General features: G+C 42.6%; 1 protein-coding gene across 1 annotated transcript in view; it reads left to right on the forward strand.

Annotated features, from left to right (window-relative positions):
- Window positions 1–649: 649 nt before the first annotated feature.
- LOC115156838 (thymocyte selection-associated high mobility group box protein TOX) overlaps window positions 650–25,487 on the forward strand; it is a 59,232-nt gene continuing 34,394 nt past the window's right edge. The window contains exons 1-2 of the mRNA XM_029704583.1: window positions 650–1,196; window positions 24,611–24,676. Of these exons, the coding sequence (XP_029560443.1) occupies window positions 1,095–1,196; window positions 24,611–24,676 (168 nt within the window). The 5' untranslated portion in view covers window positions 650–1,094. The remainder of the gene's footprint in view (window positions 1,197–24,610; window positions 24,677–25,487) is intronic.

Here is a 25,487-nt window from a genome sequence, read left to right on the forward strand (position 1 = left end):
TCACGTTTATGATTGATTTTATTGGACTATTTAAAAACAATAGAATCAAGTATAGGATTGGAGTATTCTACGCTACACTATAAAAGCCCAACAGGATTGAGGGGGAACCTCTGAGAGAATCCTGGCATGAACTCCCCAAGGTCAGCACATTCAAATCAAAACAGCATCGACAAAGCTAGCAGTAAAGGTAGTTAGCAGTCCAATCCATCAAAAACAATCTAAAGTAAGCACTATGTGATCGAGAGATACTACAGTGTGTAGTATCATATTCTACAGTATACTACAGTTTACTGCAGAATTCTACAGCATTGTACAGTAAGTACTACAGTATTCTATAGTAAACTGTAGTATTTTTTATGTGAGTATATTGCAGGAAAAAGCTGTTTCAGGTGCCCCCTCTAAAATAATAGGTGCATGATGGCCCTGTACGTAGCCTAGGCTAGTGTACCAAACTAACACAAAGAGCCCACAAAGCTGTAGTCCTCATTTTGGCTTTCTAAAGGAATTCAACCATAATGTATAGGCAACGTAAAAATGATTCATATAGCCTACAAATGATGTGAAGTGCAAGCGAATGCAAGTGACGCAGGCGCTGCATTCACCCGTGCGCCTACTAGGTAGAGTATGTCGCCATACTGTAGCTACGCTCTTGCCCCTGCCCTGTCTGTAAAGTCCTTTGTATGAATTGCGAGCAAACAGGCAATCCTCCCGTGCCCCATTCGCTTGCAGATGACTGTAGCCGCTGGATAGAAACAACTACTGTCGCTGCAAATGCATCTGTCAGAAAGAGAAAGACACGCAATAACTTCTTCAACAATCGAGTGATAGCCTACAGCTTTCAAAGTTACACCGTTTTACCTTCGTTTACCAAGTCCGTCGTTGATAGTGCGACGTACGTTGATAATGTTCGTTTTTTTCTTTCTTCTGTAAAACCGCGAACGCATGTGAGAGCATCACAGTTTGCCATTTTTAGCATCCAGCCCTAGACTTTTGCCAAGTTCGACCATCGGTCTTTATAGTACCTTCAACTTTTGAGGACTCAAAAGTAGACGCCGGAGTGGAAAAGCTTGTGTGGAGATTGATGTTTTACTGAAATGGACGTGAGAGTATATCCACCTCCACCACAGTCTTTACCAGCAACAGATTCTTCCCGATTGGGACCATTGCAGTATCCTGATTCCCCGTACTGCAATAAGGTGAGTCGCATCGGGACTAGGCTATAGGAATATAGTCTGTTTCTTTAATTTCGCACAATGTGTTATGGATATGCATAAAAACGCTCTTCAGAAAGTGGATGTTACGCACTGCCCTGAAAGAAAAGTACTTTATGTCCATCCATTTGATATCAATGACAACAGGAACAAACATTCATGCATAAAATGTCTAGTTATTTCATGTCATATAAATATTTATTGCTTATTTTACCCTTAGCTTAATTGTGCATTGTTGGCTGTGTGTATAACTGGTGATGAACGCAGCGCTATCAATATCAGTGAAGTTTCTTCCAAAGCGCTCAACTGAGTTTTTATCTAATTTAAATGACACAAAATAGTAAATTGTTTCTGTCATTGCGTCACTTACAGAATTTAGGGTAGAATAGAATAATCATCACAAACATGACGTATGTTGAATGCAATCCTCTGGTTGTATGGAGTAATTGTGCCTGTTTTACGCACTGTAACTCAACCCTGGTCTTGTTTATACACATGTACTTTCACTATAATAAAATCATTGTAATTTACTGTCTGCTTTCAAACCCACAGTTTAAAACGACTTTCACATTCAGGTTGTCTGAACAGGTCCTTTTCCGCATAATGATACTGTGCTGTGTGTGTTTGAGTGTGTGTGTTTGAATGTGAGTTCGTTTGTGTGTGTATGTGTGCTGCTGTGTATGTGTGCGTGAGGGAGAGAGAGGGAGAGAGAGCAGCATAAGCGAATGGGGGTAGGGATTTTGAAGGGAGGGAGGGGTAGAGTGGGGTTTGGGGGTTGTACTATTTCTATGCCTTTTGATTCACTGCTCTGTCTTTTTTTTATATAAGATCTCTGAAGTCTCTGCAGGGAAAATAGAGAGAGAAAGAGGGTGAAAGAGAGAGAGAGAGAGAGAGAGAGATGGAGTAAGGGCATGTGTCCTATAGATATCATCTAAAAGATTACATTTTACTGTTTGAGCATGTCCTTGCAGTGTAAACACTATCCTAGATTTTCCATTTTAGCGTTCAGTGTAATGAGATGGCGGGTGGGTCGTTCATATAGGATGAGAGAGAGGAGAGAGAGAGAGAGAGGAGAGAACGAGAGAACGAGTAAGAGAAAGAGAGAAAACGAGAGAAAAAGAGAGGAGTGTGCTATAACCAGAGAGAGAGAGAGAGAGAGAGAGAGAATGAGAAAGAAAAAGAGAGTGTGCTGGAGAGAGGGAGAGAGACAGAGAGAGGTAATGAAAGAGATAGAAATGTGTGCTGGAGAGAGGGAGAGAGACAGAGAGAGGTAATGAAAGAGATAGAAATGTGTGCGGGGTAGAGGTAGAGAGAGAGAAGCCCTAGCGCAAACACATGTGATTGTGAGAAGGGAGCGAGGTATTTCCAGTGCAAACAGACAGAGATGGCCTGTGTGCTGCTCTACGAGGTCTCTGCATGTGCAATTACCCAGTGATAGAGCCAGTTCTATACCGACTTCACTGTTATCTACAACACTAGTTCCCAAACTTTTTATAGTCCGGTACCCCCTTCAAACATTCATCCTCCAGCTGCGTACCCCCTCTAGCACCAGGTTCTTTCTATATTTATAGCAGGGCAGAGGTTCTGTTCACGTCTAGTTTCATTCAAAAGTATGGGTTGATTCAGGCCCATTTCGCCCCAGCCGACAAGGTAAAAATCTGTCGTTCTGCCTCTGAGCAAGGCAGTTAAACCACTGTTCCTGGGGCGCTGTGGATGTTGATTAAAGCAGCCCCCCTGCACCTCTCTGGTTCAGAGGGGTTGGGTTAAATGCGGAAGACACATTTCAGTTGAAGGCATTCAGTTGGACAACTGACTAGGTACCCCCCATAAAACCCTTTCTTTAGAGTAGATTGGCTGTTTGGCCAGATATTCTGTCCGACTCCATCATCTCAAATGTTATTCGTGAACAGCTCATGATCCCTTGCCATTTAGCCAAGTTGTTGCAAAGTAATTTAGAAACCTGTTTAGAGTGGTCCAAAATATGATTTCATGTTATGATTATGATCTTTTACTGTAATAACATCAAATCTTGGTTGCTATGGCAGATGGGGTTGATTGGTTTTATTTTGTGGAATTGCAGAAAGAGGGAATGACATTTCCAAGCTTTTATTGATGGCTGGGTACCTTTTGATTTTGTGACCGTTTTCACAGATTTAGAGATGGTTGAAGAAATGACAAGACTTCGTGTAACAGTCTTCAACGTGCCTTGGATGCATACATTTTGCTTATTGGTTCTAATCGAAGATGATACATCTGATATGTCAGTTCTGTATTCTTGTCATGGACTTTACTCTGTTGTATAGACACTGTGGTGTCTTTGTCTCTCTCTGTTTGTGTGTGTGTGTGTGTGTGTGTCACAGTTCTGTATGTGAGTGACTGTGTGTGTGTTTGTCATCTGTACGTTTGTCTTAGCCTCAGGCATTTTCAATTTAGTGCAAATTACTGAGCTCTTTGGTGGTCCTGGATCTCTGAGGGGCTCTGGGAAGTCGACCCCGACATTAATACCCTGTCCTTTGTGTTTACTAACCAAGCACACGCAGCAGCTCTGACCTGGGTTCAAATACTATTTGAAATCTTTGAGCGTTTGCTCTAGCCTGCTTGGAGTGCCAGATGGGCGGGGTTTACCGTTTTGGGACTATTTTATTGGTCCAGTAAGCCAGGCAAGCTCAATCAAGCACAGGTATAAGGTATTTCAAATAATTTAAATAGTATTTGAACCCAGGTTTGCACAGCACAGGGCCCAGAGCAGGCAGGCAACACAGCAGCACAGCAGCACAGCAGTTAGGCTCCCGGTCAGGCTCATCCACAGAGAGCTTGCTCAAGTTTTGAATATTATCAACATTACTCATCTATATTTCCATTTTTGGTATTGACATTTGATACTACTGTACATGTACATTCATGATCCGAGCAACAGAGACAACTTTGAGCTTCTAGTCTCTGTCAAGCATATTCATCTTAGTAATGTAACTAACTGATTGATGTAGGACAATAGTTCCAGACCTACTTGCTTAACTTGCTATATTACTCACTATACATCACTGTGTCAGCAGTGGTCTCTGATTTAATGAAGTAATACTACATTAACATTCCAGGGTTTTTCCTGGCTCAAAAAAGCGCTTCGGTGGTGCCTCAGTTTCCTATGCAGGAAAAACCCAACATTTTATTTATACTTACAGCACTGTTCTGGATGTGTTGAGAGGAGCAGGAACGTGAACCTGACTGCATTCCTAGATATCAATCTGTTTTTTTATTTTCACTACTTCAAAGGGCAACACTGTAAATCTGAATCCAGATCCCAACTAAGATACATTTACTGTACAACATGGATACAAGCACAAAATGTCCCTGTCGTCTTCTGTGAACAGTAACTTGCTTTATGCATGCTTTGAGATTCATCAGCATGTTATAAAGCTTTAGAAGCCTGCTATGAACCTGAATTAAGCTGTGGAATTACACTGAGGGATATCTACGGGGTTGTGGCTAGAGTCAACAGCTTATGTCAACAAGATACTCTGGTGGGTTGGATCAACATACTGTAGATAGATTGTCCACACAGTGTGGAAATATGGCTTTGGCTTCATTCAATGACATTAGCTACATTATGCTTCCATTAACTTGTCCAGTGACTTTTTGTTGTTGTCAGCATTTAAAAAGTTTGCATAGAAAATAGATGCGACAAAGTTTCCATGTAACTATTTTGCGTCGATAAAAACAGCTGGACGTAATGTCATACCTACAAAAAAAGACTTTTTCTCAAAAACCTACAGTGTGGAATAAAAAGGTAGTGGTTAAAGTGTTTCCATTACCCATTTAGAGCAATTACGCATTAATAAATTGGCGACAGCCTCTATGCCTTCCCACCTATCTGTTTCACGTCTCAGGTATACCCCGCGAAAGCCAGCATGTAGGCTAGAATGCAACGCCACGGTGAAACTTAACACTCCTGTAGATCTGAAATAATTGGATGGTGAAACTTGCCTGCCAACCAGAAAAGCAAGCAAAGCAATTCTTGAAAGTCAGGACAACCCTCGTCCTGCAAAGAAACATAATTTGTATTGTTGAACATTTTTATTTTGCAAGCAGTAGGCATTTAAAATGAAATGTGGAGTGGAGCTGTATAGTTATGTGATGACATCCCATTTCCATCACCATTTATCGCCATAAAGAAGGTTAGACAAAATAAAAAAATCCACACCAGTCGTACAAAAAATAAATAAATCGATCTTTAGGTTTCTCCTATATCTGCCGTTTCCATTACACATGTTGCACATTTTTGTCGTTGTTGCTTTTGTCTAATAAACCTGGATCAATGGATCCCGCCTATGACAGACATAAAATACATGAACAACATTTTAAACATCAGGATGTTTGATGGTCACACTACTAACTCCACTCATAGATGCAGCCCAGTCAGTCATCTTTATGTTGTTCACCATAGTCATTTGTTTGTAGACTCCTGCGGTTGGGTCAATCCCCAACAGACTTTTGGTTATAAGGCTAAGCTCTTCACCCACCCATAAGAAAAAAACCTGCCCAGTGGCCATCAAGCTTTAGTGGTATTAACGGAGGTAGCACAAGGCACACCTTTAAAGTCAAACAGCTTTTGTATTTGAGGGAATCCTCCTCAGTCCTATTCATAAAGCGACTCGGTGTAAAATTGATCACCTAGGATCAGCTTCGTCTTTTAGATCATAACAAATAAGATGATATGGCCATGGGGAACCTGATTCTAGATCATCACCCCTACTTTGAGTTGCCTCATGAACATAGGTCCTGGTCCTGGAGTAGCCCTTTGGACTACGGTCTTGATATGATTCCTCATAAATGCAGGGTTTATGCAAGTTCTGTACTAACGTGCTGTATGTTAAAGTCTTCAGTCGCACCATCTCAACCAAACCTAGATTTTATAGCTCCACATATGTTGTCAACACGTCTGTTGTGTTGGCTGCTAAGTACTGTAAGTCTATGTAAGCATATGTAAATGCCATGCTCCCACTTAACCTATGCTAAGTGCATGCACACTATTCAACCTTAAAGGGATACTTCAGGATTTTGGTAATGAGGCCCTTTATCTTCTTCCCCAGAGTCAGATGAACTCGTGGACACCATGTGTATGTCTCTGCGTGTGGTTTGAAGGAAATTGCTAACTAGCGCTAGCACAATGACTTCAGTGTCTGTATTGTCTGCTTGTTAAATGTTTGTGAAGTCTGAATTTGTAATTGTTTGTAATGTCTTATTAATTGGTGTTGGACCCCAGGAAGGTTAGCTAACGTTACAGCGTTAGCTAATGTTGATCCTAATCAAAATTGGCTCAATAAACTACCTCAGAATTATTTCATACTGGACACTGCGACATAAAAATGGTATCCACGAGTTGCCCTTTAAGTATCCCTTTAAGTAATGGTACAGAATACACACATGACAAATGGAGCTCTATGGCTGTTCTTTTTGCTCAGATGCTTTTCCCATTACTAACATCATGAGTAATGATATCAGGTCAACTCTGACACATCATTACTTCACATTACCTTCCTGCATGTAGTATTCTTCTTATATGTTTATTTCTTTGTTACCTTCGTTCATAGGATATAATAGGATAGAATAGAATGAGCCTGGTTTCAGAAGTCATGTGCCTGGTGATATTGATAGTCCTACAGATGTAGGATCTTAATCTGATCACAATTTTGTTGCTGAGAATTTTTCTGCGCAGAAGGAAATGCAAACATGTAGCTTATTTAATGTTTGTAATTTGCACTTTGACATTTCAGACTTGATTTGCCCTAACGAACAATTTATCAGTGTGTACAAAAAAAGTATTCACATTTCCTGTTGCTGCAGGATAATTTTCTTGCTGTAGTAAACTGGGTCAAAATAAGATCCTGCATCTGTATATATTATTTTTCTCCTCCATACAGTTTTTCCCACATTGCCCCGCTATACGTAACACTAATCTGTTGTTACACTGTAAACATTCACACAGTGGGATAGAGCCAAGTGAAAACCTCTGAGTCAGCTCTCTCTCTCTCTCTCTCTCGCTCTCTCTCTCTCTTTCTCTCTGTCCTGTCTCTCTCTCTCTCTCGCTCTCTCTCTCTCTCTCTCTCTGTCCTGTCTCTCTCTCTCTGTCCTGTCTCTCTCTCTCTCTCTCTCTGTCCTGTCTCTCTCTCTCTCCCTCTCTCTCTGTCCTGTCTCTCTCTCTCTGTCCTGTCTCTCCCCCTCTCTCTCTCGCTCTCTCTCTCTCTCTGTCCTGTCTCTCTCTCTCTCTCTCGCGCTCTCTCTCTCTCTCTCTCTCTCTCTCTCTGTTAGCTACCGCAGAGCACTAGGCTGAGGGCTTCCTAAAAAGCCAGGCCTAATTGCGGCTGAATTCCTGCTTGCTGGTAACAATAGCAGGGACTCTTGTGAGTTCCTGTGCTGCGGCCAGCGATCCACGGTTCACTGGGCGCTGTCGAAAGACATCGGGCCTCTGATTGACAGCTTCAGCCCAATGCCAGCAGAGGATTTAATTGCGCATCATGTGTGCCTATTGGCAGATAGAGAAACTCAGAGGAATGGCTATGTGGAACTGTGGTGCTACTGTAAACACATCCACAGACATATGTATTCTTGCACATTTGCAAGCGAGCACACAGATCACCTGTGTGTGTTTACAATCTCAGTGACTGTGTTGAATATATCACCAATGACTGTAATGGTTTTCTCAACCATATGATGCTTAAAGAAAGACAGCTTCCAACTTCTGTCAAATCTGATCCTAAACCCGCTGCCTCAATCCTATGTAATGAGCTGGTGGTGAATGGAGTGTTACAGAGACGAAGGATCAGCTAATTAAGTCGCTGAACATAATGATCATAAAATCTGGACTTGTGTTGGTTCCAGTTTGGCGCGGTTAGGCATGTTTTTTACTGTCTGTATCGTACCCTGAGAATCCCTGGCACTGAACGGTGATTGGGATCCGTCTGCCGAAAAGCGCAGACACACACACGTGCGGGAACGCACACTCACAAACATTCATGTGCGCGCACACACACACACACACACACTTCCCTGGCTTGAGTGTGCCCAAAGATAGGCCACATATGAATGAGTGATTAGGCTCCTGGTTTGATACAGTCCAAACAGATGGGCCGTGAATAACGGATCCAGAATAGCCTAATTGTTTGGTTTATTCTCCAAGCAAAACATATTGCAATCATTTTCAAATTAAGAGAATTCCCCCCCTGTTTTTTCGGAGTTGATGGATTGAGTGAGTTGTTGTGGTGTTTGGAGCTTTTGGAGAAATGGTAAGATTTTCTTTATTATAGTATTACCGTTATTGACGACTACAGTGACCATTATTGGCTACTTTCATGTGTTTAGACTGCCTGTCATAACCGTGATTTATGCATCTTCTTTCTTCTTAGATAATGACTGTCTTAGCTAGTGTTTTTTCTGTCAAATTGCTCTTTGTTTTGTGTGCCTGGATAATCCTTTGTGTAATGTTCTTTGTGGGCGTGTGTGTGCGTGTGTGTTTGGTGCGTGCGTGCGAGCGAGCAACCCTTAACAATAGTGTGTCTCCCATTGTCCTGTGAAGGGTGGTGTGTCTCTGTGTGTGTGTGTGTGTGACCTTCCTCCGCTGACTCCTCCACCTGCTCCAAGGCCTTTTGGCTCTGCTGCCCACTCACAGCCCTTTATACCCAAGTGTTTAAGTGGCACCTGTCCACCTTTTGATGCATGTACAGGCTTCACTGATTTTAGGACCTGTGTGTGTGCCTGTGTACCTGTACAGGCTTCACTGATCTTAGGACCTGTGTGTGTGCCTGTGTACCTGTGCAGGCTTCACTGATCTTAGGACCTGTGTGTGCCTGTGCACCTGTACAGGCTTCACTGATCTTAGGACCTGTGTGTGTGCCTGTGTACCTGTACAGGCTTCACTGATCTTAGGACCTGTGTGTGTGCCTGTGTACCAGTACAAGCTTCACTGATCTTAGGACCTATGTGTGTGCCTGTGTACCTGTACAGGCTTCACTGATCTTAGGACCTGTGTGTGTGCCTGTGTACCTGTTTGTGTGCATGCATGTGGAGGTCAGATCTTGTTTCATGACTCAGGCAGGTGGACCATATTCCTTACTGTATCTTGGGTGGGGTTCTGGGTGGCATCATTATCATCATCATCATCAGTTGGAAGATAGCCCGTTGCTGTCATTTACATTTACATTTACGTCAATTAGCAGACGCTCTTATCCAGAGCGACTTACAAATTGGTGCATTCACCTTATGATATCCAGTGGAACAACCACTTTACAATAGTACATCTATATCTATTTTTTTTTGGGGGGGGGGGGTAGAAGGATTACTATATCCTATCCCAGGTATTCCTTAAAGAGGTGGGGTTTCAGGTGTCTCCGGAAGGTGGTGATTGACTCCGCTGTCCTGGTGTCGTGAGGGAGCTTGTTCCACCATTGGGGTGCCAGAGCAGCGAACAGTCATACTATAGTACCATCTACTACTCTGATGCTATAAGCATATTCGGGGCAGCAAGTAGCTTGGCGGTTAGAGCGTTGGACTAGTAACCGAAAGGTTGCAAGATTGAATCCCGGAGCTGACAAGGTATAAATCTGTCGTTCTGCCCCTGAACAAGGCAGTTAACCCACTGTTCCTAGGCCGTCATTAAAAATAAGAATTTGTTCTTAACTGACTTGCCTAGTTAGATTAAGATAAAATATTACCGCCCACTGTTATCAAATAGCCCTATACCAACAACAGCAGATAGCTTTGGATGCAATAAGTCTATAAGGTCTCGATAGGCTACTGTTACAGATTATACTGCAGAGCAGAGCAGAGCAGTTCTCGTATCCACTATAAGCCACAGACACAGATAGAGCAGTCCGCTATTTACAATGAACGATCATTTATAAAATGACCTTCTACGTACACATGAAATAGGTCAAGAGATGGGTTTGACCTCTAGCCATATATCTGTATCCTTATCCTCGTTGATTCTAAGCCATTGTAATTCCCTCCAGTCCTCCTCTGCGTGTTTTCAGTCTACTATATACAGTATGTGGCCTTGGAACAGCTGTATTTGAACTCACCATGGAGCCAGAATAGCAGTGGTTGAGAGAGTAATTGCATGTTTGACTTTGAAGGAAACTGCAGTAATTCAGAGCTCATGGTCGACTGCACTTTAGTTTTTAAAGCTAGAAGACCTGTGTTTTTTGATATATTGGTAGACATTTTTGTGGCACCTACTGTGGCCTGTATAACTGGTGGTTATCTTTTTAATTTTCAGTAGTAATTACCCGGTAAAAAAGTAAGGTAATTAGTTTACTGGGTTGCCATATTCTCTACATTTACGTTTGAGTAATATATCTGAAGCTCTTATCCAGAGTGACTTACAGGAGCAATTAGGGTTAAGCGTCTTGCTCGACAGATTTGTATTATTCAGTAATAGTTACCTGGTAAAAACGTATGGTAGCCTAATCAGTTTACTGGGTTGCCATATTCTCTGTGCGTTATGTTACCGGCATCATCATCAATATCAATTTACAGCCATAATCAAATAAGCAAGCATTTATATGCAGTGCCTAGGCAATATAAAACAGGATACGATTTGAGAATAATCTGTACAGTAACATAATATATATTATCATGAGAAGAGAAGGAAATCGGAGGAAACTGAGCGAGAGGACTAACATCAAGGGCATTCCACTAGCAAACCAGCTGAGTCATATCCAATTTAGTTTTGCATCAGTCAGAGGCTCTCAGTGGTTTAGTATGGAGTGCTAGATCAGACCCTGAAAACTAGGCTTCTTTAAAAAGGAACCAGACTTACCCTACACCTGTCACGTTCTGACCATAGAAAGCTTTTATTTTCTATGGTAGACTAGGTCAGGGCGTGACAGGGGGTTTTGTCTAGTTTTTTTTATTTCTATGTTGGTTCTAGTTTCTTTTTCTATGTTGGGTTTTGTCTAGTTTCTGTATTTCTATGTGGGGTTCTAGTTTCTGTATTTATATGTTGTTGTTTTTTGGGATGATCTCCAATTAGAGGCAGCTGGTAATCGTTGTCTCTAATTGGGGATCATATTTAAGTTGTTGGTTTTCCCACTAGGTTTTGTGGGAGATTATTTTGAGTAAGTGTATGTTGCACCTCTTCGTCACGGTTTGTTGTTTTGTTCAGTTGTTTATTTGTATGTCTTGCATAGTTTCACAGTTATAATAAAATGTGGAACGATACACACTCTGAGCTTTGGTCTCCTTCATCATATGACAACCGTGACAACACCAAATAATCTCTCATAAGAAAAGATACATAGCCATGCATAAGTAAAGGACTCTCCCTCGCTGTCTATTAAATATTTTTTAAACTTTTCATATGGGACTGCTTATAGGTTTTTGCCATTGGTTGTGGGGCATTCTAAATGTTACAAAATGTGGAGGGAAAATCATATTTGGGGGTTTAAAAGATAATCATATTTACCGGTGAAATATTCCTTTCCTGACTCAAAATGACATGTACCGACCCATGTCTGTGCCCTGCCCATACCATAATATCTAGGTTATTCACCTGGGCCTGGAGTTTTCCCTTGTCTGTTCCAGAGCCATATACAGTGCATTCGGAAAGTATTCAGACCCCTTGACTTTTTCCACATTTTGTTACGTCACAGCCTTATTCTAAAACTGATTAAATCGTTTTTTCCCCTCATAAATCTACACACATTACCCCATAATCAAAAAGCAAAAACAGGTTTTTAGACATTTGTGAAAATGTATCACAAATAAAAAAACGGAAATATAACATTTACATAAATATTCAGACCTTTTACTCAGTGCTTTGTTGAAGCACCTTTTGTAGCGATTACAGCCTTGAGTCTTCTTGGGTATGACGCTACAAGCTTGGCACACCTGTATTTGGGGAGTTTCTCCCATTCTTCTCTGCAGATCCTCTCAAGCTCTGTCAGGTTGGATGGGGAGCGTCGCCGCACAGCTATTTTCAGGTCTCCAGAGATGTTCCATTGGGTTCAAGTCCGGGCTCTGGCTGGGCCACTCAAGGATATTCAGAGACTTGTCCCGAAGCCACTCATGCATTGTCTTGGCTGTGTGCTTAAGGTTGTTTTCATCAAGGATCTCTCTGTACTTTGCCCCGTTCATCTTTCCCTCGATCCTGACTAGTCTCCCAGTCCCTGCCGCTGAAAAACTTCCCAACAACATGATGCTGCCACCACCATGCTTCACCGTAGGGATGGTGCCAGGCTTTCTCCAGACGTGACGCTTGGGATTCAGGCCAAAGAGTTCAATCTTGGTTTCATCAGACCAGAGAATCTTGTTTCTCATGGTCTGTCCTTTAGGTGCCTTTTGGCAAATTCCAAGTGGGCTGTCATGTGCCTTTTACTGAGGAGTGGCTTCCATCTGGTGGACTCCAATCAAGTTGTAGAAACATGTCAAGGATGATCGATGGAAACAGGATGCACCTGAGCTGAATTTCGAGTCTCATAGTCTCAAGTTTATTATTTTTTACTACATTTTTAAAAAAGAATCGAAAAACCTGTTTTAGCTTTGTCATTATGGGGTATTGTCTGTAGATTGATAAAGGATTTTTTTTTATACATTATAGAATAAGGCTGTAACGTAACAAAATGTGGAAAAGTCAAGGCGTCTGAATATTTTCCGAATGCGCTGTATATTATGTGCTCAGGAAAACTCCTGGTGCTATGGTCTCTGTGCTATCTGATGATAACACCTGCTTTGCATCCTTATAACACTGTCCGTCCTGTTCCCATAGTAACAACAATGCCTGTACCCTGCTCATGTCTGTCCTGTCCCACGCAGACACACATCGGTCTAAAGTTGCCTTGCGGCACTGATCTAGGACCAGCTCCCTTTCCACCATATCCTAACCCCAACCCTTAGTCTCCAAAACACAAAACTGACCTCAGAGGGGCTATTTCGCCCTACTCCCACAGGCACAGTCAGTCTGTACAGTCTGTACTGTAGTGGACCGTCGCCATGGTAACAGGTACTATGGCTGTAGCGTGAGTAAAGGGTTCTGTCCTGCACTCTGTCCTGCGCAAACAGCAGGCGCCGTCGAGGCAGGGTGACATGGCAGATATATTACCCACTGTGTAAACCAGCAACAGCTGCACTATTGTAATTAAACCCAGGTTAAAAAGGGAGAACCCTGTGCAAACAAAGGAGTCTGGTTACTATACTGAAGTGGCGGGTCCTGAGGTGTAGGGAGCGATTAGGTGTAATACTCAAATTCTTGGTCTATTTGAGACTAGGAGTGAAATGTTAGGATGAAATTGCCCCTAGACATCTAAGGTCAGTTTGGATAAATGCGCCTGCTAAATGACGTGTAGGTACAAGGTGTCAGAAACGTTCCACAGGGATGTTGGTCCATGCTGACGCGATGGCTTCACGCAGTAGCTGGAGATTAGACGGTGGTACATTCATGCTGCGAACAGCCCGTTCCATCTCATCCCAAAGATGCTCTGGTGGGTTGAGGTCTGAACTCGCTGTCATGTTCCAGGCGATGTTTTTCCATTCCTCAGTTGTCCGGTGTTGGTCATCATGTGCCCACTGGAGCCACTTCTTCTTGTTTTTAGCTGATAGGAGTGGAACCCGGTGTGGTCTTCTGCTGCAATAGCCCATCCTTGACAAAGACAGACGAGTTTTGTGTTCCGAGATGCTGTTCTGCACACCACTGTTGTACTGCGCCGTTATTTGCCTGTTTGTGGCCCGACTGTTAGCACGATTCTTGCCATTCTCCTTTGACCTCTCATAAACTAGCTGTTTTCGCCCACAGGACTGCTGCTGACTGGATTTTTTGGTTTCTCGCCCCATTCTCGGTAAACCCTAGACACTGTCATGTGTGAAAAGCCCTGGAGGCCGGACGTTTCTGAGGTACTGGAACCGGAGGCCCTGGCACCGATGATCATACCACGCTCAAAGTCACTTAGGTCAATCGTTTTGCCCATTCTAATGTTCAATCAAACAGTAACTGAAGGCCACGGTGCCTGTCTGCCTGCTTTATATAGCAAGCCACGGCCACGTGACTCATTTGTCTGTAGGAGTGAACAATTTTTGTGAACGGGGGGTGTACCTAATAAACTGTCCACTGAGTGTATGTGTAAATGAGACACTAGTAAAGGTGTGATTCAGTTCATGCTTAGCGATAGGGACTAGTCATACTCTAGCTAATATGGCGGTACTAGCTAGCCAAGGCTTCATTGCAGCTGAGGTATTAGATTTTACTTTTTGCCCTTTAGCTATACTGACTGACTTATAATATGTCAGTTCACGGAAGTAGGTGAGGCTGAACCACATATGAAGATCATCACAAGTTAAATCGTCTTCAAGAATAGCTGCTAGCAGCAACATCAATGATGAAGTCTCATATCCTTCTGTAACGCATCCTTTTGGAATTATGCCACTTCCTGTAGCAGAGAGCCCATATTCATTCTAGTATTATGTCTTTGTCGAAGTATATACACCATATATACAAAGATTTGGCTATTTCAGCCACACCTATTGCTGACAGGTGTATAAAATCGAGCACACAGCCATGCAATCTCCATAGACAAACATTGGCAGTAGAATGGCCTTACTGAAGATCTCAGTGACTTTCAACGTGGCACTGTCATAGGGTGCCACCTTTTCAACAAGTCAGTTGGCCAAATTCTTGCCCTGCTAGAGCTGCCCCTGTCAACTGTAAGTGCTGTTATTTTGAAATGGAAACGTCTAGGAGCAACAACGGCTCAGCCGCAAATTGGTAGGCCACACAAGCTCACAGAACGGGACCACCGAATGCTGAAGCACGTAGCGCGTATTAATCGTCTGTCCTCTGTTGCAACACTCACTACCGAGTTCCAAACTGCCTCTGGAAGCAACGTCAGCACAAGAGCTGTTCATCGGGATCTTTATGAAATGGGTTTCCATGGCCGAGCAGTCGCACAAAATGCCAAGCGTCGACTGGAGTGGTGTACATTTTTTTAATGAAATGTATGTATTCACTACTGCAAGTCGCTCTGGATAAGAGCGTCTGCTAAATGACTAAAATGTAAAAACTGTAAAATGTGTAAAGCTTGCCGCCATTGGACTTTGGAGCAGTGGAAATGCGTTCTCTGGAGTGATGAATTAGGCTTCACCATCTGGCAGTCCGACGGACGAATCTAGGTTTAGCGGATGCCAGGACAACGCTACCTGCCTCGATGCATAGTGCCAACTGTAAAGTTTGGTGGAGGAGGAATAATGGTCTGGGGCTGTTTTTCATGGTTCGGGCTAGGCCCCTTAGTGAAGGGAAATCTGAACACTACAGCATACAATGACATTCTAGACGGATGAGTTAGTAGAACATGTTACAGAACACTCTCCATGTAATACAGGTTCTCTATTAGAGTATCCCAATCCTTCTTAATTTATGATTATTCCAACAGACATACAGTAGATTATACATAACAGCCTCTGTCTGTCAATATGGTCTCAGGTTTAATGATGCATTAGTCACTTGATTCTGGTGGAGATGCTTCCGTAATGGTCCCATGGTGATTTCCTGATTAAAAGCGTAATGACTGAACAAGACCGAGTCAGTTTTACTTTTTAGAATTGAGTAGATGAAATGTAGGGTCCGTCCAGGCCTAGTTTGTTCTATTGGGGACTTTATAAACTGCTCATTAATGATCTAATAAGCATTTTACCTGTTTGGCATTAATCAGGTGTGACAACAGGTGAAGCGAGAGAAAGAGAGAAAGCGTCTAAATTGGAAAGGATGCTGATTCATGTTTTAATGAGGCACTGTGCAAGGCGTTCTGCCAAGAGAAAGATTCGCCCAACATCTGAATTAATTGGTCTGGAAGTTAGGGGTTTAGATTCACATAATGGGACTTTGACACAGGGTTATGTTGAGGGAACACAATGGCTGAAATGACAGCTCAGTTACTAGTCTGTTATCAGGTCCCATGGGTTTGCATTTGTTCTTTGTCATTGTACAAAGTAGCGATTGTGTGTTTGCGATGTGTAGTTGAATGCAGAGCGTATACCATATAAATAGGTTTGTGTGGTTACGTATAATAATGCCTTGTGCGTCGTCACACCGCGAGTGATTACATGTAATTGTTGAGTTGTTTTTGGTTGTGCGCGCGCGCTCATGTTATTTTCTGTTGTCATACTGCTGCACATTGTACCACGGCAGAAGGTAGCACAGAAACCATCTCCACCACTTCAAAGTAGAACACGCAACAAACACTTGTTGAGCTAGAAATAACCTGACCTACCTTTCAGCTGTCGCATCCTGAGATAGACTGATCAACGTTACCTTGTTCTAAACATGCTGCACAGTGTGGTTCTTCGCACTACAGCGTTTCTAATAGCAAAATAGGAAATACGTGTATTGTAGTTACAAGAGCAAACAAGCAAATCAAATATTTATCTTAGATTTATGCACGGTCTGAGAAACATTCATGAAAAAAAGGTGCTATAAAACCACATTTTCTTCTTCCCAGATGAAAAGGAAAGCATCATATCCTGACTTGAAATGGGAGGGCGTAACTCAAACTCTGGCGTTAAATCGTCAGAATGTTTTGATTATACTAAACATCATTATCGTTTTCGCCATTAAAACCCCCTTATCCTCTGTCATTTTAACGAACTCCACACAAACTCGTATTTTTACCACTATGAAATACAGCGCCTTACACCGCTCACTCTTGTCTTTACGAGGCGGTGCCGGAGAGAGGGAAACGCTACCAATTCAATCAGAAGCAGGCTATGATTTATATAGGCCTGAGTCCCTACTCCCTCTCTCCCCCCCACCCCCCTCTCTCCCTCTACCCCCCCACCCCCCTCTCTCCCTCTACCCAGTGATATGAGCCACAGCAGGGCTCGGCCTGACCGTTACAGTCATAAATTACAGTGCTGGGACATAGAAGAAGACACACTCAGCCCTGCTCCAGGCCCTCACCAAATTGCCATTTTGAAAAAAGAAGGGAGAGAGAGAGGGAGAGGGAGAAGTGGAAAAAGAAATCACTTGGAGATGTAATGCTCCGCAGACAAAGGTTGTTCATCAGGGCTGTGATTTGGAGTCCAAGATGACTGCCTCTCTTGATATTGAATACTGGGGAGCAGAAACAGAGATGCAACACTCCTTCCCCATTTTACTCTCTCTCCGTCCCCCACCCCTCTCTCTTTTTCATCCCCCCCTCTTTCTCTTTTTCTTTCTTTTTCACTCCACCGGGTCCTCTCTCTATTCCTCTCTGCCTATTTTTTCTCCCTCTCTCTCTTCCTGTTCCTCTTTCATTTCTCACTCGACCCTTATTCCCTTCTCTCTATGCCTTCCCTCTCCTTCTCAATTCCTCCCCTCTTTCTCCCTCTGTCTCCCTCTGACCCCTCTCCTCCCCTACCCCCTTCCCCCTCCCCTCCTCTCTCTCTCTCTCTCTCTCTCTCTCTCTCTCTGGCGACCCTGACCCACTTAGCTAGCTGCTTGTTATTCAGACTAGGGTTTATCCACAGAGAAAGTGTGTGTAATTTGGTTTGACAACAAAACCAGCCATGCTCCTCACAGGGTAGGCCTACCTGATATCAACAGCACTCCCCACACAGCCACAATGTGATAGTAGAAATGAAACACTATCAGATTGAACCCACTGTGATGTTAGAGTGACAGAGAGAAAACCCACACACGTTTGCAGTGTTGAATGGAAAGTGTTGGTGATCTGAATAGGATCTTTATTTTGGGGTAAAAAATGCTTACATGCTGCAATAGTGTGTCAAGACACTAAGATAATATATTTGATATATAAAGATATGTGTGCATAAAGCAAAATAAAGGGTTTTCGAGATAATGTTGACCTCCAGGTCTAATTTTCACCAGCTTTGGGTGTCATCACTAGGGCTGGCACAATTACTGTATAACCGTGCAACTGACGGATTTGGATGAAGACCGTCATTAAAATGAAATAACCATTTGTTTTAAAACCACTGACTGAAGAAGGGACGGCCAGGCATTCGTACGGTTGAGCCAGTTTCTGCGATAACAGATTTTTTTGTAATGTCAGTTGAGTTAAATCAACAAATCACAGCACATATTGATGGTCACACTTCCTGCTTTAACTTCTTGCTTTTACTTCCTGCTTTGCTCATATAGGTACACTCGCAATGACCGCCAGTCCGCCCCTTCTGTCCATTCTATTTCTATGGCAGCACACGCAGTCAGGAGCGGAGGAGAGGAGAAAATGTGCATCTCAACAAATGAAAAATGTAAATAGTTTTGTTGCCATTCGAACGGTTATGAGGGAGACCGCGGTCATTTGGCTTGCCAATTATCGTCATCAACAGTTGAATGCGCCACAGCCCTAGCAGGAAAACTGCATTGCTATCCACTGCATATAGGGACATGTTTTATTAGAAGATAAGCCTTTAGTTGCCACACAAAAGCTCTCAGAATATAGGATCTTCTTATGATTTGGTTTTATTTTCCTCTTCTCCGGCTTCTCAGAGCAAAACTGATGAAGAGTGAAATAGGTTCCGCTGTCTGATTCACATCTTAACACGTAAGATGGAACGAAAATGACAATCACCACAATATACACTTTTTTCTCTCTCTCACCCTTTTTCTCCCTGACTTTGTCAGAATGATATTCTAGACGGGGACAGTATGTCGTCGGTATCAGTCTGTTTGCAGAAACTGAAAACGAGGGTTAGCGAACTAGCGAGTTAGCGTAGCTTCCGTGATACGAAACTCTCTTCTGTGGTTGTCACTACATTTAATCAGACACTTTTCTCCTCCACACCTCCATGACCAAAACGACTTTAACGATAAAAGAGATTACCCCGTGCCCATCTGCGTCACAGGAGCCTATCGAGTACAATCAGGCAATAAAGGAAAGAGCACAGGTGCAGAGGCAGAAAATAGAACTCGCTCTATTTCATTACAGTATGTATCAGCGAGCAGGAGATCTGTCAGTTCGGCACATATCATCGTGCACCAGAAAAAGCAAATGGATAAAGCCAATTTGACAAAGGGGTCAATATACGGCATCCAATAAAAAATAGAATCTACAAGAGCTGTCAGGGGCTATAAACATCACAGTAATGACCCAAATGCTCAAAAGAAATACATTCAGATCAGATGGCTCTCCTCGCTCAATGGTCTAGTCTAGTCTACTCTGCTTGGGTTAGTCTCTAGTTTGCCTTTTACGATGTTTACTGTATATTTGAGATAACTGTAGATTGATGACGAAGGTGCCACGCCCACAGTGCAACATCGTTTAATACGGTATGTTGCAAAGAGGCTGTGAGAGAAACTGAAGCGACTATGGCCACTTTGATTGACTGACTATTAGTGTTGCGAGGAACAAGGCTCCTGAGCTAAACAATGGGTTACTGTATCATGTACCGACACTATCGATAGCCTACTGCAACCCAATGGGAGCTCTTTAGAGTTGACAGCAAAGAGCATCTATTGGTTTATCTGAGTTAATGGGCAGGATGAGATATTGCCAATTGTCATAGAGATCAGGGGTCATACAGTTGAAGTCGGAAGTTTACATACACTTAGGTTGGAGACATTAAAACTCGTTTTTCAACCACTCCACAAATTTCTTGTTAACAAACTATAGTTTTGGTAAGTGTGTTAGGACATCTACTTTGTGCATGACACAAGTCATTTTTCCAACATTTGTTTACAGGCAGATTATTTCACTTATAATTCACTGTATCACAATTCCAGTGTGTCAGAAGTTTACATACACTAAGTTGACTGTGCCTTTAAACAGCTTGGAAAATTTAGAAGCTTTTGATAGGCTAATTGACATAATTTGAGTCAATTGGAGGTGTACCTGTGGATGTATTTCAAGGCCTACTGTCATGTCCTGACCAGTATAAGGGGTTATTTGTTATTGTAGTTTGGTCAGGACGTGGCAGGTGGTATTTGTTTTATGTGGTTCAGGGTGTGTTTTGTGTATGTGTTTAGGTAGAGGGGTATTTGATTTATTAGTCCGGGGTTTGTTAGTCATTGTTCTATGTTAGTATATTTCTATGTTCTATCTAGTCTTTTGTATGTTTAGTTTATTGGGGTTGGACCTTCAATTGGAGGCAGCTGGTTATTGTTGCCTCTGATTGAGGGTCCTATAATTAGGAGTTTGTTTTTCATGGGTTTTTGTGGGAGATTGTTCTTGTTTAGCTGTTTTGCCTGACAAGACTGTCAAGTTCATTTTGTATACGTTGCATGTGTTTCCCTTCTTCACCATAATAAAAGAAGATGAGTATACATTTTCCCGCTGCGTCTTGGTCTCTACCCTACGACACCTACCTTCAAACTCAGTGCCTCTTTGCTTGACATCATGGGAAAATCTAAAGAAATCAGCCAAGACCTCCACATGTAGACCTCCACTAGTCTGGTTCATCCTTGGGAGCAGTTTCCAAACGCCAGAAGGTACCACGTTCATCTGTACAAACAATAGTACGCAAGTATAAACACCATGGGACCACGCAGCTGTCATACCGCTCAGGAAGGAGACGTGTTCTGTCTCCTAGAGATTAACGTACTTTGGTGCGAAAAGTGCAAATCAATCCCAGAACAACAGCAAAGGACCTTGTGAAGATGCTGGAGGAAATGGGTACAAAAGTATCTATATCCACAGTAAAATGAGTCCTATATGGACATAACCTGAAAGGCCGCTCAGCAAGGAAGAAGCCACTGCTCCAAAACCGCCATAAAAAAGCCAGACTATGGGGACAAAGATTGTACTTTTTGGTCTGATGAAACAGAAATAGAACAGAAATAGAACTGTTTTGCAATAATGACCATAGTTATGTTTGGAGGAAAAAGGGGGAGGCTTGCAAGCCGAAGAACACCATCCCAACCGTGAAGCACGGGGGTGGCAGCATCATGTTGTGGGGGAACTGGTGCACTTCACAAAATAGATGGCATCACAAGGGAGGAAAATTAGGTGGATATATTGAAGCAACATCAGTCAGGAAGTTAAAGCTTGGTCTTCCAAATGAACAATGACCCCAAGCATACTTCCAAAGTTGTGGAAAAATGGCTTAAGGACAACAAAGTCAAGGTATTGGAGTGGCCATCACAAAGCCCTGACCTCAATCCTATAGAAAAGTTGTGAGCAGAACTGAAAAAGCGTGTGCGAGCAAGGAGGCATACAATCCTGACTCGGTTACACCAGCTCTATCATGTGGAATGGGCCAACATTCACCCAACTTATTGTGGGAAGGTTGTGGAAGGCTACCCAAAACGTTTGACCCAAGTTAAACAATTTAAAGGCAATGCTACCAAATACTAATTCAGTACATGTTAACTTCTGACCCACTGGGAATGTGATGAAAGAAATAAAATCTGAAATAAATCATTCTCTACTATTATTCTGACATTTCACATTCTTAAAATAAAGTGTTGATCCTAACTGACCTTAACCAGGGAATTTGTACTAGGATTAAAAGTCAGGAATTGTGAAAACTGAGTCTAAATGTATTTGGCTAAGGTATATGTAAACTTCTGATTTCAACTGTATATGCCCTACTTATTAGCGTTTCATTGCTGTTGGCCTATTTGTGAACAGCAGAACACATCTGGGGTTTATCTAACAGTAATGTAAATCACTAAGACTAACAAAAGTAGCGCTCCCCATGTGTTTGTGTGGTCTCACAGCATGTCAATGTATTGGTTTATTAGCTTGGGTGTTTATGTTGGCAATGCTCTACAGTTTACACTTTACTTCCATCCTTATGTAACTTTATGGAAGAAGAGGCAGGAGTGAGAACGAGAGAGAGGGAGAGAATGTCAGAGAAAGCGAAAGAGAGAGAGAGAAAAAACACTTTTGTTGAGAACACTCAGAGCACATGTTGTACTGTGCGAGAGAGTCAAGTCTCACACAACTTATATACACTGAACAAAAATATAAACGCAACATGCAACAATTTCAAAGATTTTACTGAGTTGTAGTTCATCAAAGGAAATCAGTCAATTTAAATAAATTCATTAGGCCCTAATCTATGAATTTCACATGACTGGGCATGGGCTCGGGCATGGGCTCAGCCATGGGTGGGTCTGGGAGGGCACAGGCCCACCCACTTGGGAGCCAGGTCCACCCACTGGGGAGCCAGGCCCAGCCAATCAGAGTTTGAGTTTTTCCTCACAAAAGGGCTTTATTATAGACAGAAATACTCCTCAGTTTCATCAACTGTGCGGGTGGCTGGTCTCAGACGATCCTGCAGATGAAGAAGCCAGATGTGGAGGTCCTGGGCTGGCGTGTTTACACGTGGTCTTCGGTTGTGAGGCCGGTTGGATGTACTGCCAAATTCTAGGCGGCTTATGGTAGAGAAATTAACACTAAATGATCTGGAAACAGCTCTGTTGGACATTCCTGCAGTCAGCATGTCAATTGCACGCTCCCTCAAAACTTGAGACATCTGTGGTATTGTTGTGTGTGACAAAACTGCACATTTTAGAGTGGCCTTTTATTGTCCCCAGCACAAGGTGCACCTGTGTAATGATCATTCTGTGTAATCAGCTTCTTGATATGCCACCCCTGTCAGGTGGATGGATCATCTTGGCAAAGGAGAAATGCTAACTAACAGGGATGTAAACTAACTAACAGGGATGTAATTTGTGCACAAAATTTGAGAGAAATACTATTTTTGTGCGGATGAAACATTTCTGGGATCTTTTATTTCAGTTCATGAAAAATAGGACCAACACTTTTTATGTTCTGTATATATTGTTTTTCCAGTGCTGCTGTTGCGAGTCTGTTTCATGTTCCATGGACACATGCAGCTGTTCCATGTATTCATTCATAATGCAAAGGAGTGGGTTCATTCTGGGAAATTAGTGTCTGTGTTCCTAACCCTATGACTCCCCTTTCCTTGCACTGCCAGACAGACGCTCCAGTCTAAACTGTGTGGAGAGATAGAGGGTAATCGGGTTACAAGAGGTCAGCCATGACACCCTGTTTTGGCTTTTTGTTAATTTTGTCATCCGATCGCTCATTTGCATCGGTGTGACAGCTGGCAAATGGAAAACAGTCGTTTGTCCAGTGTCTACCTGTGTGGATGGGTTTCACTTTTTTCTTGTTCTTTTTCTAAAGGTAGCTTCTTGTACGAACAGTGTGGTCCCTTGTAAGACAGGTGAATGGGATGGTTAGAACAGGATGCTACTGCTGAGGTTGAGACAGACAGAGTTCTTTGTCCAATCAGCTCATATTAAACCTGTCCTAGAACCAATCACAACTCTGTATCTTGTATCCAATTCTGATATGAACTAATCCCTTACAAGGAGGTGATATTCTCTGTGTTTTATTTCTTTAAATAGCAGTCTGTTGGAAGCCATTTGTGGTCAGGCACAGTTAAGATCTACTTTAACACTGAGTGGAGTTGTAGCAAAACACGTTCATTTCCCAGGTGTGCCATGCAGCTGGTTCTTCACAACTCCTTCACCATTGACTCTGCTAAAAAAAACACTTAAAATAACGGGAGACGGAATTAGTTAAACACTCTGGGCTGGGGATTCAAAACAGTTCCCTACTACAGACCCATTTCACTAATACATAGTGGCATCAAAAGAGAAAGAGCTTATTTGTTTGGCGAGTCGTCTAATAATGTGTTCGAAGTCAGCCTTAACTAAGAGATCCCAGATGTTAAGAGAGAAGGGGATAGAGGGAAATAAAGGACAATGCAGTATGTAAATACAAACTAGAGCACTGCCAGCACAATGGTTAGACTGAATGATTTCATACTGGACAATATGCACGGAATCACAGAAACACAGTGCTCTTGTATTCTGCACTCTCCAGTTGTGTGTGTGTGTGTGTGTGTGTGTGTTTGGTGATTCACTATGGGCCTAACTCAAAGCAGTGTAGTGTAAGTGGAGATGCAGCGTGGACAGACAGACAGACAGAGGGGCTTTTCTGTTTTATAACAGATTGCACATGAAAGGATTTCATAAAAGCCTTTCCTTTGTGGCTTGTAATTACTAGTGTGCTAATTGCTTCAAATCGCTGACATCTCAAGTCGATAAGGATGAGGACTTCAAAGGGAAGACAACAGCAGGAAAACATCAGTTTTCATAGCTAATATAATGTTCTCTTTTCCTCCCACTTCCTCCCCCCTTCTATTTCTCTCTCTTCGTCTCTATCGCTCTTTCTGCCTCTCTTTCTCCATCTCTCTTCCTCTTCGTCTCTCTCTCTCTCTTTCTCTCTCTCTTTGTCTCTATCTATCTCTCTTTATCTCTCTCTCTCTTTCTCTCTCTCTTTCTCTCTCTCTCTCTCTCTCTTCGTCTCTATCTCTCTTTCATTCTCTCTTCCTCTCTCTTTCCCTCGCTCTGCCTCTACATCTCCCTCCCTAACTCTCCCACTCATTTTCCTAAATGAAGTGAACATCGTTGTAACTGTGTTGTTGTGTTGTCTGTGTGTTTGCAGTACGACAGTGAGACCATGTTCCTGGGCGTGCCAGAGGCCGGCCTGGACTTTGTGCCAACCAACCAGGTGGGTTAATTACTCTTCCCCGTGCTTTTGTTTCAAGTCTTAATTAAACACTTTTAAGCCGGCGCATCGCTAAATTAGCGCCTGCTATCAGTCGCCACCATAATCAGGGACTATTATAACATGTAAACAGAGCGTTTAAACATTGTTGCGGCCTAATCAATGAAGGCGCTAAATGCTTGGGTTGTTAGAGAGCTTTTATTTTCTTCCCAGTTAGATTTACAGTTCTACCTAGCTACACAACCTGATGTCATGGTTTCACTTTGCCATAATTGGATGAACGTTGATTTTTGACCCATTCATTCTGCGTGGATACAGGGTTAATTCCGCATGGTTACAGAGTTAAAACAGAAACAACTCAAAGGGTTACGTTTATGTATTAATTCAGAGTGGTTAAGGTTAGGGCTATTTGGGGAAGGCTTAAAACAAAATAATAAACAATACTGTAATGTTTCCATTAATTGTCATCAAGTACTCTTCCTGCTTGCTAGAAAATTGTGAAGTGCTGTGGTGCAGTGGTCTAAGCAGCTGGCTCTGGCTCTGAGCCTCTTGAGTTCCAGTGCTGTGCCATGTTTTTTTTTGGGGGGGGGGGGGGTTGAGTTTGCGTGACTTAATGAACCAATAGAATAGTCCCAAAACTACAAATCCCGCCAATCTGGCACACCCAGCAGGCTAGAGCTAACTGTGAAATAGTATTTGAACCCAGGTCTGGTAGAGTAGACAGCTGCTTAAATGGCCTGTAGATTGACAGCTATCACTGAAGAGAGGGGCTTTCATGTGTACATGTGCTGCAGGGCTGTTTCTCACTGTATTG

Source organism: Salmo trutta, chromosome 21, assembly GCF_901001165.1.
Source record: "Salmo trutta chromosome 21, fSalTru1.1, whole genome shotgun sequence".
NCBI lineage: Eukaryota > Metazoa > Chordata > Actinopteri > Salmoniformes > Salmonidae > Salmo > Salmo trutta.